Source organism: Arachis duranensis, chromosome 9 (genome assembly GCF_000817695.3).
Source record: "Arachis duranensis cultivar V14167 chromosome 9, aradu.V14167.gnm2.J7QH, whole genome shotgun sequence".
In the NCBI taxonomy this organism is placed as follows: domain Eukaryota; kingdom Viridiplantae; phylum Streptophyta; class Magnoliopsida; order Fabales; family Fabaceae; genus Arachis; species Arachis duranensis.
The window spans coordinates 102,950,861-102,971,262 of record NC_029780.3 but is presented as its reverse complement, the minus strand read 5'-3'; the positions used below and the strand labels follow the sequence as shown (position 1 = coordinate 102,971,262).

General features: G+C 36.8%; 1 protein-coding gene across 1 annotated transcript; it reads left to right on the top strand.

The window, feature by feature from the left end:
* The first annotated feature begins 1,406 nt into the window (after window positions 1–1,406).
* On the top strand, window positions 1,407–2,171 carry LOC110275755 (uncharacterized). The gene has a single exon (XM_021131992.1). The coding sequence runs from the start codon at window positions 1,407–1,409 to the stop codon at window positions 2,169–2,171; it is 765 nt and encodes a 254-aa protein (XP_020987651.1).
* Window positions 2,172–20,402: the final 18,231 nt, after the last annotated feature.

Below are 20,402 nucleotides of genomic sequence, written 5' to 3'. Positions count from 1 at the left end.
GTAGAATTTAATAGAATTTGTATGAGTTTTTTTTTCTAAAAAAACATTGTTTTTCATTTATTTTATTTTTATATTTAAATAAAAAATCTATCTTGATTCGGTCATTACAAATATCGTCATAACTTGACATTATGAATAGTCATAACTCAGCAGAATGCATCATAGTTCGGCGTTACATTATTAATCGACAATCAACGTCATTAATCGGCAACTTACGTTACAACCAGACCCAACGGATTTTATCCTGAAACGTCCGAAGTAACGGGATGATCCACCAAAGCCTAATCATTGCTCTTCAATTTCAAAAACCAACAAAGATGTAACCGACCTTACTTCACCTATAAAGGTATAGTATTCTATCTTATAGAGACATTGAATTCTTAATACTGACTTAAGTTTCGGAGTGCCTTTGCAGGTACACTCCCCCCTTTTTTCTTGCTCACGCTTTGCGCAATCAGACATCTCCTCGGAGAATAGCTCAAACTTCCACAGAAGCTCGAAGGTCGGCACCGAAGATAACAGCTCGGCGTCGATTTCCTGGGACCGAGCTCTCCCTTCAGGTATCCATACAAGAGTGGGGCCGAGAATATAATCCCTTCCATATATCATCGGCCTCGAGGTTCTTGCTTGAAGTCATGGCTGAACAGCTTCCATGCACACCATCCGAACTCCTTCAGATGGTGACCGAGTTACGATAAGCCAACCAGTGTATGGCCGAAGAGAACCAAAGAATGACAAATCAAATTGTTAACTTGAACAACGCCCGAATCGAAAACAACAACGATCGTCAAGAATGAACAGAAGAAGCCGAGCATCAATCAGGGCCGACACACGTCTCTGAAACTGCTTGGCACGAAGAGGAGCAACCCGAGCATAATGAGGAAGCTCGGCCAGAAGACGAGGACGACAATCAAGAAAGCTCCCTTGGGCCATTCACGGCCGAGGTGATGAATTTCGTGTTACCCAGGAGGTTCACTCTGTCGACCACCCTTACTTCATATGATGGGTTAGGTGATCCGAAGAAATACATCAAAAAGTTCACCTCCATAATGATAGTAAACGGTGCATCTGATAAAGTTTCATGTCGTTGCTTTTCATCTTACTTAGATGGTCTTGCACTTGATTGGTTTTGTTCTTTGCCTACAGGTTCTATTTCTCGCTTTCGAGACCTATCAAAGCCCTTTGAGGAGCACTTTGCTGGATCGGCCATCTACCTACATGACTCCGAATACCTGAACACAATCAAGCAAGGCCAACACGAAAGCCTTAGGGACTACATGACACGCTTCACAAAGATAGCCATGAGTATACCCAACCTCCACCCCGAGGTGGAACTGCACGCAACAAAAAGCGGACTCTGACCAGGAAAATTCCAGGAAACCTTTGCTGTAGCCAAACCTAAAATTATGGCCGAGTTTTGTGAGAAGTCTAAAGGTCAGATCGACAACAAGGAACTCCGACAAGCTCGGAAGACAGAAAAACCACATTACATAGACGACGACAAAACACGAGACAACAAGAAGAACTTCAAACCAACTCCGCGATATGAATCATACACTCAATTCAATACCAAGCGTGACGACATCATCAAGGAGATCTTGAATTCAAAGTTGATCAAACCGCCAAGAAAAGCTAGCAGCTACTCAGATTTAAAAGGCGCAGACAGATCAAAATACTACTCTTTTCACCAAAAACACGGACACACTACCGACAAGTGTGTCATCGCCAAAGACCTTCTGGAGCGATTAGCTCGGCAAGGTCACCTGGACAAGTATATCGGCGGCCACATACAGCGACGAGCACCCCCCTCTAGTGACCAAAGCTCGGCGACACAGCATGACCGAGATAAAGACCGACCGAATAACAACCATCCCGACCAACCAAGACGTGTCATTAACTGTATTTTCGGAGGTTTTGTAGGTGGAGGAGCCACAAGCTCGGCAAGAAAGCGATCTTACCAAGCTATGCTTTCCATCAAAGCCGATCAAACTCAACAGCAGATACTACCACACTTTTCACATATAACATTCCAGACAGACGATCATAACAACAATGTAGCTAATCTAGACGACCCAGTCGTGATTTTCCTGCAGCTCGGAGATCTACTAGTCAAAAAGGTTTTACTGGACCCTGGGTGCAGTGCCAATGTCCTCTTCTACTCCACATTCTAGAAGATAAAACTGAGCAACAACATCCTTCAACCTTCCATTGGAGACCTGGTTGGTTTCTCAGGTGAGAGAGTCTCGGTTATGGGCTCTGTGTGGTTACAAACCACACTCGATGAGTTTCCCTCGTCAAAAACCTCAGACATTCAATACTTAGTTGTTGATTGCTTTAGTCCATACAATTTGATACTTGGCCGACCTTTCTTAAATAGGTTCGGCACCATAATCTCTACAATTCATCTTTGTGTTAAGTTCCCTTTGCAGGATAACACAATCGCAACCATTCACAGTGATCCCCGAGAAGCCAGGGAATGCTACAACAACAGTTTTAAAAGACCTAACTCAAATATAAAAGCCCATGTTCACAACATCAGCAGCATGGACGACCTACCAGCTCTAGCCGATCATGATCCAAGAGCAGGAACCCTTGAAAGACCGACCCCAACAGAAGACCTGCATAAAATCTATTTCACAGAAAGCTCGAACAAATTCACTTACGTCGGCTCCATATTATCCTCAGAAGAGAAATCCTCATTCCGAGCATTTTTACAACAAAATGCCGACCTGTTTGCTTGGACCCCAGTTGATATGCCAGGCATCAATCCATCCATCATATCCCATAAGCTGACATTAGATCCATCTATCCGACCTGTAGCACAGAAAAAGAGAAACCTCGGCCATGACCGCAAACAAGCTTCCCTGGAAGAAACCAAGAGGCTCATCAACGCCAGCTTCATCCAAGAAATCAGATTCACAACATGGCTGGCAAATGTCGTCATGGTGAAAAAACATAACGGTAAATGGTGCATGTATGTTGATTTCACCGATCTCAACAAAGCATGCCCCAAAGATTCCTATCCTTTGCCCTCTATTGATTGCTTAGTTGATATGCCTCTGGTTATGAAAAACTTAGCTTTATGGATGCATATTCTGGCTATAACCATATCCAAATGCATTCATCTGATCAAAATAAGACAGCCTTTATTACTGAATATGGAAACTATTATTATAAAGTCATGCCATTTGGCCTTAAGAATGCAGGTGCAACATATCAACGTCTAATGGACAAAGTCTTCGCCAAACAAATCTGCAGGAACATTCAGGTCTACGTGGACGATATGGTCGCCAAGACAAAGATCGGTAACAATCACCTTGATGACCTCGCAGAAATCTTCGGTCAACTAAGAAAATACAACATGCAGTTAAATCCCGAGAAATGCGCATTTGGCATCCAGGGCAGCAAATTCCTTGGCTTCATGCTCACTAGCCAAGGTATCGAGGCGAATCCAGAAAAATGTCGAGCTATTTTAGACATGACAAGCCCACAAACCATCAAAGAAGTACAATGATTAATAGGGAGACTTGATGCACTCTCTAGATTTTTACCTTGCCTAGCTTCTAAGTCTTTATGTTTTTTCCAAACTTTAAAAAAAGAAGAAAGCTTTCGAATGGACTGATGACTGCGAACAAGCATTCACAATTATTAAAGAAACTCTTTCAAAACCACCAATCTTACAAAACCCCCTTCAAGGGGAACCATTATTCCTATATTTATCTGTCACTAACTGAGCTGTAAGCTCCGCTCTTGTCGCAGAAAGGGAAAAGAAGCAGTTCCTGATCTATTTTACCAGCAAAATATTACAGAATGCAGAGCTTCGATATCCGAGCATTGAGAAGCTGGTCCTAGCCCTTGTTTTCTCGGCCAGAAGACTCCGGCCATATTTTCAGAGCCATGAGATCTATGTTCGGACAGATCATCCTTTACGACAAGTCCTTCAAAAACTAGAGCTTGCTGGCCGACTAGTAAAATGGTCGGTCGTACTTTCGGAATTTGATATCAAGTACGAAAGTCGATCATCCATCAAGTCACAATTCTTGGCCGACTTCATCGCCGAGTTCTCAGTACCAGACAAAACCGAAGACTACATCGAATGGTCTTTATACGTCGATGGGTCCTCCAACCCACAAGGATGTTGAGCAGGTATCATACTTGATGATAGCCACGGCAACGTCATCGAACATTTCCTCCATTTTTCATTCAAAGCGAGCAACAATCAAAGTGAGTATGAAGCCCTAATTGCCGATCTTAGACTTGCTGCCGACCTAAACATCACCGAACTTAAGGTATACTGCGAATTCTTACTCATCGTCTAGCAGGTAAACACCTTATACCAAGTAAAGGACCCTTTGCTTTCTAAATACCTTGACATCGTACAAAATTTACTTTCAAAATTTTCTAAATACGAAATATAGCACATACCCAGGGAGAGTAATAGCCGAGTCGACATTCTGTCTAAACTCGCCAGTACTCAACCAAACGGGTCATCCATTTATCAGTCAACATTGCTTAAGCCAAGCATTGAACTCACAGAAATTTTAAGTGTAACACAAGAAGCATATTGGAGATCTCCAGACATAGACTATCTTCGGATAGGGATCTTGCCAGGCGACGTCGAAAATGTTCAACACTTTCGCCGACAAGCCTTCTTTTTTACACAATTTATAACAATTACCTATATAGACGAGGATTCTCTCGTCCGTTACTCAAATGTCTTTGTAGAATAGAAGCCGAGCTTGCACTTGTCGAGGCACATGAAGGGATCTGTGGTACACACCTCAGAGCTGAAGCCTGTCTTCGAAGATCCTCAGAGCTGGATTATACTGGCCGACACTATGCCAAGATTCTAAAACAAAAGTCAAAAGTTGTAACAACTGCCAGAAACACAGTCCGATCACACATCTCCCAGCCGAACTCCTACACTGCTCTGAGGTAAGCTGGCCGTTCAACTAATGGGGCATAGATATCCTCAGTCCTTTCTCGACAGCAGTCGGACAGGTAAAATTCCTGGTTGTAGACATTGATTATTTTTCCAAATGGATAAAGGCACAGCCTCTAGCCAAGATCACTTCACAACAAATGCTTTCTTTTGTATGAAAATATATTATTTGTCAATTCGGCATACCTCGGCACATTATCACAGATAATGGTCGCCAGTTTGCCAATCAGAAATTCGCATCCTTTTTGCAGGACTTAAAAATCAAACAACACTTTTCATCAGTAGAACACCCACAAACAAACGGATTAACAGAAGCTGCAAATAAAGTAATACTACATGCCTTAAGAAAGAAACTGGATGATGCAAAAGACCTCTGGGCCGAGCTTATTCCAGAGATCATATGGGGATACAACACCACAATTCACTCAACCACAAATGAAATACTTTTCCGGCTAGTCTACGGTTTCGACGCAATGATACCCGTGGAGATCTCCTAATCCTCACTGCGCACTGAACCGGCCGAACAAACTACAAAAGACACAGCTCGGCAATCCGAACTCAACCTCGCAGAAGAAATCAGAACATCAACAGCAGTCAAACATTTGGCCATGCAACAGCATATAGCTCGAAGATATAACCAGAGACTTCACCCAAGGTCTTTCCAAGTCAACGACCTTGTGCTCAGAAAAGCAGAACAAGCTAGAAGACCACCAACACATGGCAAACTAGCAACTAATTGGGAAGCCCTTACCGAATCACAGAAGTCATTGGCAATGGAGCTTACCGATTACAAACTTTAGAGGGTAAAGATCTCCTTAACACTTGAAATGTATCACCTTTAAAGTTATATTACAGTTAAAAACTGGGGACAGGCGAGTACTCTTTTTCCTACTACCAAGATTTTTTCCCACAAGGGGTTTTGCTTGGAGAGGTTTTAATGAGGCTAGCCTACTTGGTCCTTTGAAATCAAAGGTTCCACAATAAATAAATTTCATATTCAATCCATTCAATATTTTTCGCATTTCATACTTCTCATTTATTTGATATTTATACCATCGATCTATACTCTGATTCCAACCATTCGGAAACAATAAGCCGATCTTAATTGGAATCAAACCACTCTGATACAATCATTCAATCAAATAGCCAACCTTAATTGGAATCCGACCTCTCGGATACAATCATTCAATCAAATAGCCGATCTTAATCGGAATCCGACCACTTGAATACAATCATTTAACCAAATAACCAATTATAATCTGGAACCGACCATTTGGCACATATCAGTCAAACAAATAGCCGATTTTACACCGAATCATACTACTCGGAATCAATCACTCAAATATATTGTCGAGCAATACTAGGAAACCGACTATTCAAAATTTATCACAAATTACTACCTATCATTAAACAGAATCCAGTTATTATCGAACAAACCATATGCCTTTTAATCGGCATCTCAATAAACTCGGCCTACTCGGCCCTTCCATGATACTTCTCCATCAAATTAATGGCATTTCATCATTAACACAATTTTACCTAATAACATGTTTGGCTCCAAGCCACAGTCGCAAACCAGATAAACACCCATACAAACAATAATATTATATTATGATTATAACATGCACAAACAGCATGTAATTAGAAGCATCAAAAGTTATTTTTCCCAAAAATAGTAACAAGATAACATTACAAAAATACGCTCACCTCATGAGCAAAATAGTTTACCAAACAAAATACATACAACAAAATCAGATCTAAACATGTTCAACATTCTCATCCCCCTGCTCTGCAGCATCATCATCCTCCACCATGACCTCATCCTGCACAATCTTCCCTGGATCTATCTGAGAAAAGTCTACTCCAGGAGCAAGAAACTTAGCTTGAATAGAAGCTTTCTCAAAACCTTCAATGAAAACAATCCAAAATCTCCCCTTGCTTACTCTTTTCAATTTCTTTCAGCTAACTCGTTAACTCAATAACACGAGCACTCATACTGGAGAGGTCGGCCTCTTTCTTCTTAAGGTCCTCCACTTCCTTCGAATAATTTTCCTTTGTCAATAAAAAAATCCTTCTTTACCTTAGCCAGCTCCGCCTCAACCTCGGCAACCCTAGCCTTTTTCAAATCTAACTCCTCCTTTAACTTCGGGTCAGAATTTTTACCTAGAGCTTTCAAATGTCTCTTTTCTCAGCTACGCCCCAAACTGGCAAGACGTAAACCCACAACCTTAGGAAAAACAAATATCATTAGCATGATAAAATTACAAATAAGTCAAACAAACCAACAAAATTATAATTACCTGCATATATCGATCAATCGCCACATCCCCGACCTCGTCCGTCAAGATAACATGGGACGAGGTCTAACAAACTTCATCAGCAGTTATCATGAATGAATAATCCTTCCCCCAGAGAGAAGAACCCCCACTCCGCTCAACAAAATCATGCAACCTCTTCTGATTATCATAAAATTTCTGAACTTCCTCAATTGGAATCTCTAACCCATCATCCGAATCCTCGGATAGGTCCACCATTTCAGCTTTTTTCTTTTTAAAATCACCTTTCTCCTACTCGGCTTTGGCTGATCAACCTCGCCAACACCGACCTTATCTGCTTTGGACAAAGATCCATCTTTATCAAGACCTTTACTCCTCACCCGAGCCCTCATATTCGCGGCAGACACGCCTAGATATTTACCACCTGCAAGACAAACAAACATAAACATTTGTCACAAAATTCCACACTTATACAATAACCAAATCGAAATCCTTACCCAAAAAATCTATCACAACATCCTTATTCTCCTCCCACTGCAGTAGATCATATACAGAAATCAAATCTTTCAGATTAACAACTTCAGTCAAAAACTCAATTATGCACTCATCCCTTAGAGATATAGTTTCAGAACCTAAAATGTTTTGAGACTCTGAACACCACCAAAGAGAAAATCCTTTTCCCAAATGTTCGTCCACATAAAACGGAAAGTCACCCTCGAAGCTACTGACCTTAATGTACATTTCCTTGAAATTTTTAAAGGACAATTTGTATAACTTAAACACACCAAACCTTAGAGAACTGTTCAGATTTACCCAATCACCCTTCCACACACTTTTCGCCTGAAACAATGAGAAAAATAGCTCCGCCGATAGATTTTCTTCCAAAAAAATCCATAAGAATCTCAAATGCACGAAGGAAAGCCCAACCGTTGGGATGTAGTTGCGAAGGTGCGCAGTTCAACTGCTTCAGCAGCTGACACTCAAAGTCACTGAATGGAATTCTCATCCTTAGTTCCTCCAACACGTAACTATATATAAAGAAATGCTCAAAACCCTCCCCTCTGTGAAAAACCCTATCATTCACTGAACATGGGCGTAACTCCAATCGAACTCCAGAGCCAGCCCTCGCAACCCTAGCCTTATCTATCTCATTCACAGCACCAACATCCAAAAATAGAGAAATACGACGCCTCACATCATCATTTACCCAGTTGTAAGACCAGTCTATCTCCCTTTCGTTTCTTTTTCATAACCTATTAGAAAACAAAAGAGAAGAAGAAGAAGAACAGAACACGATTAAACTGAAAAGGCAAGAGGAAAAAAGTAACACATACCTCATTTACTCATGTTTTCGTTCCAAATGCTTGAGAAAAGATAACACAGCAAACATGCAAACCTTCAGAATTCCTAAGTTTTTAATTCACACAGTTAAACCAAAAATTTCGCTTCCACTTCCCATCACATCACTCACATCAAACCCAGTAACCCCACTTTGGAAACACGCACACTCATTAATACGTTCATTTAATTATTTCTCTCCCGTAATCATGACAATCTATAATCCAAATAACTGTTCAATAAAGCACCTTGAATTGGGGGCTACAAGGCAGAGCCACCCACCAAACTATTCAGCAGCCGACTTATACATCATTTAAAGCTCAATCTGCTTCACTAAACATATTCTCAGGCTAAGCTTGGGGCCTATGATCCGGCCGTTACAAATATCAAGCCATAACTCGGCATTATGAATCATAACTCAGCATAATGCATCATAGTTCGGCGTTACGTTATTAATCGGCAATCAACGTCATTAATCGGCGACTTACGTTACAACCAGACCCAACGAATTTTATCCTGAAACGTCTGAAGTAACGGGATGATCCATCAAAGACTAATCATTGCTCTTCAATTCTGAAGACCAACAAAGATGTAACCGACCTTACTTCATCTATAAAGGTATAATATTCTTTCTTATATATAGACATTGAATCCTCAATACTGACTTAAGCTTTGGAGTGCCTTTGTAGGTACACTTCTCCCTTGTTCCTTGCTCACGCTCTGCGCAATCGGACATCTCTTCGGAGAATAGCTCGGACTTCCATAGAAGCTCGAAGGTCGGCACCGAAGATAATAGTTCGGCATCGATTCCTCGGGACCGAGCTCTCCCTTCAGGTATCGATACAAGAACAGATCTATATTTGGATGTAATATTTTTTTAATATGAAATATTTTTCTTATTTGAATGATGATACTCAATTCCTAAACAAACATTAAATCTAATCTAATTTCTTTCTAAGTTAGAAATTTATTTAATTGGTGTTGATCGAAAAATATTTTCGATAAAGGTAAGTCGATTTGAAGGAAGGCAGAAACAGTTTCTCGAAAAGATGTGTGTGTAAGCGTGGGATTAGAAGTGATCGACGCGGATTAGACTTCGATTGATTCATTAATCGGATAGGCCTTATCGAACAAGACACTTGAATGAGTGATCGAACGGTTATGGTAGTGAAGAAGTTAAAGGCATTCATCACGCGAGGAATTTATGGGAAACGTGCACAACCAAGAGGCAGGAACGGTTACCAAGGAGAAGGCAATCAAGGCCGTGATTTTTGTAATTAATTGTAATTGATTGTCAGATACTTAATGCAGATTATAAATATTAGGAAGTCTGAGGAAATAAGGGTTGAAACTTTGCTTCAGAAAAAATACTCAAGCACACTCACATCCCTGCGAATTTCTGAGTCTGCAATCGAGTTTATTTTTTGTAGGGTTCCTTCCATATTTTTATCTCTTCAATTTATCTTTTCTATAAACTTTATCTTTCAAGTAAATTTATCTTCCAAGTGTTCTTTATCTTTATTGTCTGATTTACATTTCCGCACTTAAGTTTTTCATGCCAAAGTCCTTTGACATAGTCGAAGGCATTTTACTGTTTTCTTTTCATTTTAACACAAACCTTTTTATTTTCAGTTTGTTTCTTTTTCATTCCTTTCTTCAATTTATAGATTTTAATTTATCTTTATTCCCAATTTCCATCTAATCGAAGACTCTTTGATGCACTTTTAGAAAACTGGTACCTGCAAAGAGGAGTAGGTTTCTCTCCCAGACTATTAGATATCGAACCACCATCAATTTGCTAAAAATCGACAATACAATTGGTAAAACTGTAAAACTAAACATAGTAGGTCCCAAATAGGATAACAACTAGAAAATTATGATGAGAGTCATAATATTCCTTCGCTTTAGAACTTCTTATGATAATTTTATCTTGACTAATATTCCAATCTAATCTTAAAATATTTTTAGTCAAATAATTCAATTTTTAATAAATTTTGATTATCAAATTAAACAAATTAATTTTCAAATAAACTTTTAACAAAAATTTTGATAAATAAATTCTTATTGTTATTTAATAAAAAATATTAATTTTTAAATTAATTCTTTTATATAGACAAATTTTTTATGTAAAGATTAATTTATCTAATGAAATAAAAATTTAAAAATTTAGTTTAGTGACTAAAATTATTTAACAATTAAAAGTGTTTAACTAAAATCTTTTTAAAAAACTAATTTAAAGTATTATTTTTTTATCTTCTAATTTCTTCAAATTCTTTGCGAGCGTTGTGGACAGAGTGGATGTTAAAGGGTGTGGATACGCACAAAGCTGTGTGTACGCACAAGGAATGAAAAAAAAAGGGGAAGTGTGTACACGCATGATGCTGTGCATACGCACAGGATTCTGTTCCTGCAACAAAAATTATGACTCTAAAGCATAATCATGACATCTAAAACAGGGTTTCAAATCCCAAAACACCATAAAACTCCAAAAACATTTTATTCCACTAAAATTACCCAACAAACATCAAGATGAAACTAACCAACCAAGCAAAATAACCAATTATTCAATAGATAAAAACTAAAAGAGAGAAAGTTAGAAGGATATTACCATGGTGGGGTGTCTCCCACCAAGCACTTTGATTTAAAGTCCTTAAGTTGGACTTGGTGAGGAGATTCTCGTTAGGGCAGCTTGTGTTTCCACTCCTCCTTGAATCTCCAACCAAGTTTGCTCTTGATTTGACCTCCGGGGTCCCAAATGAATTGCATCAAACTCTTGAGAGATTCCAAACTAGCAACTAGGATCCATAAGTGTTGAGTCTTGAAACCAATGCCCGGATCCCATATTCTAGTCTCTTGTTCGTCTTCTTGTTGATCTTCATTGTTGCACTTAGATGAACTTTGTCTTGAATCACCATTGACACACTTGTACACTCCCCGGAATCCACTAAATTAACTCTTGCACCATAATTGAGCTCCAAATGTTGAATTGGCTTTCTTGATAAACTTTCTATTTGCTTGACGATCAACATTCTTCTCTCCATCATCCACTACTCTAAGAAGGGTTAGAAGTTGATGATCCGTTTCTAAGATGGCATATTGATGTGGGCCTAAAAAGCTTGTTAGAGAAATCTTCACCTACTCAAGTTGCTCTTGCACAAATATCTTCACTTCTTGGTAGCTAAAATCTTTCTCAACCTCCTTAAAATCTTCTTCATCATCACTCAAGTAAAAAATTGGAGGTCGTGTAAAGTCCACATCAACATCTCCTTTAAATTTAAACACAGGTGGCTCATGAAGGTCATTGAGGGGATTAACCAAGTTGGACAAAAAATCTTGAAGGATGGAATCCTCTTGATCAATTCCCACCAATTCTCCAAGTGCCTCTTCTTGTTCTTCATGTTGTAACTTGACATCTTCTTCTTGATTTTGCAATTCTTCGTTCACTCTACACTTCGCACTTGAGCTTGGTTCTTCACATTCAATCATAAAAGCCTCTTGAGTGTGGTTTGAGCGCAATGAAGCTAATCGGTCAAGAGTTTTCACCAAGGTTGACATGACTTGCTCTTGCTTCTTCCGGAACTCTTATTGTTCTTGAATGAGCATGAAAAGCGCTTCTTGTGTGGCTTGATCCATACATGAAGATGGAATTAGAGGTGATGAAGGTTGACAATCAAATTCATGAGGGTAAGAATCTTGGTTTTGTATGTAGTGAGGTGATAGTGCATAGAATTAGTGACTAGAAAGGTAAGTGTTTGGGTTCCATTAGGGTGCATTAGGATAATGGTATGAAAAAGTCATAAAGAAAGTATGAACAAAACTTACTAACAAAAGCAAACAAACAACCAAAAATTGCTATTTACACTATTAACATATTCACAACAACCTAAAACTAGCAATCAATTGCACTCTCCGGCAACAGCGGCAAAAACTTGATAGAGAGAGCACTAGTGTTGATCTAGAATTTCTCAAAATAAGATCACTTCGTTGCAAGTATAGCCAAATCAACAACTAACTCTCAACATCAAAGTTTAGATATTCAAATACAAAACATAAACTGAGATCGAGAGTAACCTCGGGTCATCTTCCATTGGGATGCAATTGAAGTGTCACACTTTCGGTTGTAGAAAAAAAGGTTTTGAAATCAAAGAACAAAAGATTAAAAGAACTTAAGAAATAAAAGAACAGAGAGATAATCAAAATTGAAATTAATGCAAGTAAAAAGGAGATAAAATCAAAACTAGTGAAAATGCTATAAATGCATAAAAAGTCTTGACTTAGGAACGAGGATATAAGGAATCATATCATTGCCATAACCACAACTATGGTAATTATCATGAGTTAATCTCGCTTAATTAACCCCAAACATCGAGGAGTAAGTCAAGCAAGCATAATTGACCTTAATCTATAAGTCCTAGCTAACTTACCAAACTAGTTGATAAAAAGCTAGCTTTAATAGAAACAAGAGTCAACTAACTCCCCAAGAATTACCACTAAATGTCGGACATTATGACTCTAGTATCCTAGGAACTCAAATCCCAAGCTAAGGTGTGAAAATCTACTCAAAATTGCCAAGTGACATTTTCACAAACACTTGGTGGGCATAAAACTAAAACATGAGAAATTACAAGAAAAATTAGAAAACTATAACCAACTAATCACAAAATTAACAATAAATAATCAAACAAGCATAAAGGAAGCATAAAGCATTAAATTCATCTATCAAAACTTCAAGAAACTCAAAATTGCAAATATGAACAAAGTAACTTGAACCAAAGGAAATGAAAGTAAAGATGATGTAATTAAAGAGGAAATTGAGAGTACTTACAATTAAAGAAGCAAAATCCAAAATCAAAACTTGCTATGAAATGCTACAATGGAAATTGAAATAAACCCTAAGAGAATTTTCTACTCTACACTACTCCTACTCCTATGGGAGCTTTCTAACTAATAAAAACTTAGTAAAACCTAATCTAAGTGAGCTCCCTACACATGTCTGTAATTCTCCTTGATATAGCACTTCAATTCAGCATCAAGCCTTCAAAAATTGGGCCAAAAGCCCTTAGAAATCGCGAGCCACGTGTTTCATTAATGAAACTACGTGTAGGGTCCTGTGCATACGCACAGGTGTATGCGTACGCACACTCTGCTGAATTTGGCTCCTGTGCGTATGCACAAGTAGTTGTGTGCACGCACACATCAGTGAGTGCTTCTCCTTTGTTTTCTTCAAGTGTTCTCCCTTGTGCATGCTTTCTTCCACTTTCCATCAACCCATTCTCGTCTAAAAGACCTGAAATCACTCACAAAACATATCACGACATCGAATGGCATAAAAGTGGAATTAAAAATCACTAATTTAAGCAAAAAATTACATGTTTTTACATTTAAGTCAAAATTAGGGAGAAATCACAAAAGTATGCTATTTTGGTGCTTAAGTGTAGGTTTATGTGATGAAATCCATCCCAATTAAGTTAAAATATATCGTAAAATATGGACTCATCAGTAGTTTCATTTGATGATTGGTTGGAGACCATCCCACCTTATTTTCCTGCAATTGTGGTGACAGGGGATATGACTGTGGTGGTGGTGCTGGTGGTGGTAGTAATGGTGTCACTAGTGGTGGTGATGGCAGACGTGGTTGTGGTGGTGGCTGAGGCAATCGAGCAGACAACTGTAAGTGATCGACATATTCTCGATGGTGCCAATCAATGTACTCATACGATGGCTCAAAATTTTTATCAAACTCAGTAATAAGCACATTCCATTGTCTGTTTTGCCACAAGGTAAACCATTTGCTCCACTAATTGGCCCAGTTCAAATTTTTTGGACCCGTCAACAACTTATGTGCATCTCTGAGAATTCTCAGATTCTTCAGGATATCTTGTCACCTCTCAAATTGTCGCTTAACCCTATTGGTTGGGCACTACTCAATACACTCAAAGGAAATGAGAACAGACAGTGCCAACCACATGTGTGGATCCTTATAGATATCATGTAGCACAAAAATAGAGCCCAAGTTCCACGGACTATATGGGTCCCACACAAACTATGACAACATTAATTATGCATTTACGTAAACATTGTAATAATAACAATAATTACCAATAGTATTAACGTCATGAGGAATTCAGATAAGCGTTAATTTACGTATGTTATCATATTGCATATTATCAAACATATGCTTGACATGTGCAAGTATCAAGCATTTATACTCCATCGAAGGACAATTATAATCATTCCACCTATGATATTAAAATGTTACATCAATAAAATAGATATAAATTATTTAAATATATAACATTAATGATATATATTATAAAATCTCTTACCGACAAGCTAACGGGAAAGTCGGGGGACGGCGAATTAGTGCAAGAAAAGGCATCCGCTCCCAATCCCATACGTGCAATAGTGCTAATGGCTCATCTAAATTCTTACAATCATATTGTGTAACCCTACACAGAGACATATACAAATGGAAAAGACAGGGCCATCTCCAACTATATGTCCTGATTTTGGGAATATCACGGAGCAAAAGTAGAAATTTTCAATGCACCCCCGCACCAGACGTGTCAGGAAATAATGTCGTACCAAACAGCGACATGATGTGGCACCTAGTATAACGCTCCATAGCCTCATGATCAGTCAACATTATACCATGTTTAATTTTATGCAACCACGTTTGCTTGATAAAGCTACCTCTACAATCACTCACTATGGGTGTGACTCCAAAGTTTAGCAAGCATTCTTGTTGAATGAGTTTGTGGTTACTAGCGGTTGCCCCTGCAACTAGTAGACCATTTTCTTGAATCATGAGAATCAAAACTATGTCTTCTAAAGTGACAGTACATCCACTTATAGGGAGATGAGACGTATGAGTGACTGAATTTTACCTTTCTACTAAAGTATTGATCAAGACTGTTTGTCCTATAATTTTCAAATATGAGACACATTATAAAAGTCAATAGCTCTTAAATAGAATTTCATTATTCGATTGTAGACTTTGGAGCATATAAGTGTCCCAATCTAATTACTCTAGAACCTTAAAAAAGATAAAAAAAAAAAAATAGTAATCACAACAACAATATTAATCGTAAAATGATAATAATATTATAAACATGAACAATTAGGTAATAATAGTAACAATAATAAAATGTTAATTACAATAACAAATTAATAATTTTATAAAAAATAATAGTGATGAATAAGATAAATAATAATAATAATAATAATGTCGGTAATAATAAAATATTAACAACAACACTTAATTAATAACAACACAAATTAATAAATAGTCATGCTTATAACAGTAATGCTAATAGTATTTTAATAATAATAAAATATCTACAATAACAAAATAATAATAACAACAACAATATTATTAACAATAACAATAATAACAATAATGATAATAACAAAAATAATTAACAACATGAATAAATAATAATTATAAAAAATTAATAACACTAATAGTAATAAAATATAACAGTTTCAACGACGACAATGACAACAATAATAACAACAATAATAATATTAATAATAATAATAACAACGGATTTGGATTCTCTAAAGTTTGAATTTTACTTTAGAGAGTAACGTGTAATCTTCTATCCTTGAATAATTTCTCTTTTATATTTATTCTTAGTCCCACCTATAAAATCAATGGTGAGAAATCACACTTTACTCTTTAAAATGAAATTCAAACTTTAGAAGATCCAAATCCAATAACAACAACTAAAATGACCAAGAATACGTTAAACACAATATCCACTGACCCACATGTTTTAAACTATGTTTTTAACTAACTAGCAGATTCGTATTAGTTTAATACACTAAAAACTATTATTATAAGTAACATTTAGACTATAATAATATTAAAATAAGTAGATTAAGTCATATATAATTAATATTAACATTACAAATAATTTTTTTTGCACAAAAATACTTACATATATAGGATGATTAAGATATTTTACAATGTGTTTATCTATTAAAATATTCTTCTTCACCATTTTGAAAAAAAAAAAAAGATCTAAAGAACAAGAATGCTTCAAATTACAGAGAGATATAGAGGAAGAAAATTTACTGTGTTAGTGAATGTGTGAGAGGCTCGTGCATAATGAATGAAAATGTGAGTGAGAGAGTGGGGTGAGAGTGTCTTCGAGTCACGGACCACACTAGGAACTCCCTGCATGCGTGATGCGTGGTTCCCTCAACAAATCGGCATTGTCGATTTCTTCAAGGACCCCCAGTCGTTGATCAGTGATCGAACGGCTCCTAAGTGCTCTATCTCTCCCTGCATGTGGGGCCTCTCTCTCTTTTAGAGGCTTTCTCCCTAAAATTAGTATATCCAAATTCTTTAATAGCTTCTAGCCATTGATAAAAAATTCGATGGTTTCTGGTTTTTCTTTTCCATTCTCTCTTTTTCTGACATCGTGATTCACGATTTCTTTCAAAACGTTTATACCAATTTCTATAGAAACTATTACCAATTCTATAGATGTGCAAAACAAGTTAAGATGCTCATTTCGTTGTATTATAGGTATACAATAATCATATTAAAAATAAAAGCGGCAAAACGTAGGATACGATTTGTTTTTTATAATATATTTTTATTTTCTTTGCTTGCAAAATGCAGGCTATGATTTGTAAAGTTTTCTATATATTTTTATGTAGCTGCAAAATACAGGTCACAATTTTCAAAAGTTAAGTTACATTTTGATTGATTTAAATATTTTAATCTGAGAGTTTTGCTTATACATACCGTTGTCATTTCTCTCTTCCATGATTATGAATTTTTCATATCAATTAGTAGTGTCAAACAAATTAGGAGAGTGAGGTTAAAGCTTTTGATTACAATGGAAGGTACTGTAAATTTGTGGGTGTACTATAATGATGAGATTATACCAGTATACCCCACATTCACGCACAAATGAGTGACTTTTATGTGTGAATCTACATTTTCTTTTGTTATTTTATACACTATAATTTTTGTAGAGTTACAAAATGATCTCTGTGTTAACATATAAAGTCACATTTTAAAGAGGTTGAGTAATATTTTATACAAAAATCATGTCGTCGTATTTAGTGGACTAGTACAGTTTCAAAACAATGCCCATCATTGACTACGCATGTATGCAGCAAATGTTTTTATATTTATCAACAAACTTGATTTCACATGCCAATGATATAGTTATATATTAAATTTAAACAACATATGTGCGTGGATGTGGTTGATCATGCATTGGATGTGAATGAAATCAGGGACATAGCTTAGGATGAAGATAACAATGACAGTGAGAGAAATTCAAAGCCCACTACCATGTTAATGACAAAAACAATTATGGAGATGAGACAGACAATCCAGATGTGCAAAATAAAGTAGATACAATTGTCAACTAGCATCCATTCGGTACTAGAATTAGCAGGCCTTTGGCGATGTACGAAATCAACAGATCGCCAACTAGATACCACTAGAGATGGCTTTTGGATGTGTTCATGACCAGCGAGGCTTACCATCTAGCAGAACGCCAAGTCCCTTAAGACAAAGACACAAAATCATGTTTGACTGCTAAAATATAGACAAAGACAACAAAGACACAAAATCATGTTTGACAGATGAAATATAGACAAAAACATTATGTCTAGAAACACTGAATTAGTATTTTTGTGTCCATCCTGACAAAAAGGACACAGAGACACTAACAAGAGACATAACTTATTTTTTATTTTTTTCTTTCATTATTCTTGTTAATTTTTCATAATTATATTTTTTATTATTATATTTTTCTTTTCAAATTTTTTGAATGAAAAAAATGAAAATAAATTGGACTTTTATAATTCGTTCTAGTTTATCCAAAAAAAAAAAATACAAGAACACTAATTTTTGTGTCTCTGGCCTTTGTGTCTTATTCTCAATGTCTTGTCTTGTCCTATTATTAGAACCAAATGCAGTCTTAGTACGTGAGACAAACTAATGTCACCAAATGGGTTCAACAGGCTTATGAATTCTTGCAGTGAAATATTCAATAGATTGTAATGTGGTATGTACAGTTTTAAATTTGGTTCTAGTTCTAGTAGTTGTGGTTATGATTTTGGTTCTGGTTGTTGTGGTTGAAAATAAGGTTTAATTTGTGGCTCGAGTTACATTGATGGTGGAGGTGGTGGATATGGTTTGAAGACAGCAAAGTGTGGTTGTGAAAGCGATGGTTGTGGTGGGTAAAAGGGAAATTGATGTTGTTGAGGTAGGGATTGCTAAAAAATAGGTTACTCATGTTATGGTGGGAGTGGCTAGTAAATGGAAAATTGATCGAAAACTGATGTGTCCAGGTAGTGGCGGCTGCTGTGGTTGATCCGCCTCATATTCTGCTTGCAGAACTCTCCTTGACAACCTTAGGTGATGGTCATACCATCATGTGTACTAATCATAGTACACTGGAGAAGGATTAAAGTCATGAATCTTATTTCCTTAGAGTACTTAAAGGTATTGCTGATTGTTCCACATATCAACCCAACAACTATTCCTTTTCCTCCAATCATGGCATTACGCTCCGGTCAATCACCTACAATGAGCTTCTTCAATTTGGAATGGATCATCTGGTGGAGGTTGTGAACGCTAAAATTGGCATCTCACTTGTTACGTTAGGTGCCATTCAATACACTCAAATGACACTAACAAGCACCTTGAGGTGTATGCCCAAAAATGCAACTGTAGGTCTTCAAGAACATTAAGTCCCTGATAAACTCCATTTTATCATTCTAAATTGTACATAAAGGTATGAAGTTTATCAACTATCTTGCATAATTTCAGTTCAATTAATTGAGCTTTTTCAAATCTTGCTTCCGATGAAGTTGTTTGTGAAAAATATGCTTTTATGCTCCTAATTATTATCTCTTAATCTTTTTCTATGTAATTTTATGCCGTGATTAAATTTTTTTAAGTGTTTCAGGGTTAAGGTACATCAACAGCCTCGAATAATCGAAAAGAATGGAGCGAAGAAGCAAATTCAAAAAGTGATTTGGTGTGGAGATTGCTGACACCTCGCATGGGTGAGCATTCCTCACATGGGCGAGCATTTCTAGCTTAGGCAAGCTTTCCGCGTGAGCAATCATTTCTCGCGTGCGCGAGCTTTTTTCGCGTGCGCGAGATGACCCTACGTGCTATGTTAATGAAACACATGCATCCTCATGTTTTGGGCTTTTCAAAGGCTGCGAGATGACCCCACGTGTTGAGTTAATGAAACACATGCATCCCCATGTTTTGGGCTTTTCAAAGGCCCCCAATAGTTATTTTCTGATGTATTTTGAAACCAGGATGAAGATGAGGGAGGCAACACTTATACACTCACTTATTTTACTTTTTCTTAGGTTTTTAGTGGAATTTTAGAGAGAAGCTCCAACTTCTCTCTAGAATTTATAGGATTTTACTTAATTTTCATTTTAGTTTTAGGTTCTAATTTTGTTTAATTGTAGTTTTGGCTCTTGTTTCCTTGTTCTTATATTATATTTCTCTTAGAATTTAGTGTTAGTTTGATTTTCCTTCATTTTTTAATTTTATGAATTATGCGAATTTATAGTTTATATTAATGAATTTGATGTTTTATGTTTTATTCATACTTATTTAAGTTATTTTTGTCAAATTTTTATAGTTGATTCTCATAGTTTTTGCAATTTTTTGCAATTTATGAAATTTTATGTTTATGTACATCAAGTGTTTGATAAAATACTTGGACTAGTTATAGAGTATATTTTCTCCTTCTTGGCTTGGGTTGGAACTTGGGTGAACTTGAGTTACTAATGTCCAAGTTGATTGATAATTTAGAGATATTAATTAATCTTATTTCTACTAACGC

What these genes read in the sequence shown, in the direction of transcription:
- LOC110275755 (XM_021131992.1), top strand. Translation starts at nt 1,407, where the DNA reads ATGGCCGAGTTTTGTGAGAAGTCTAAAGGTCAGATCGACAACAAGGAA.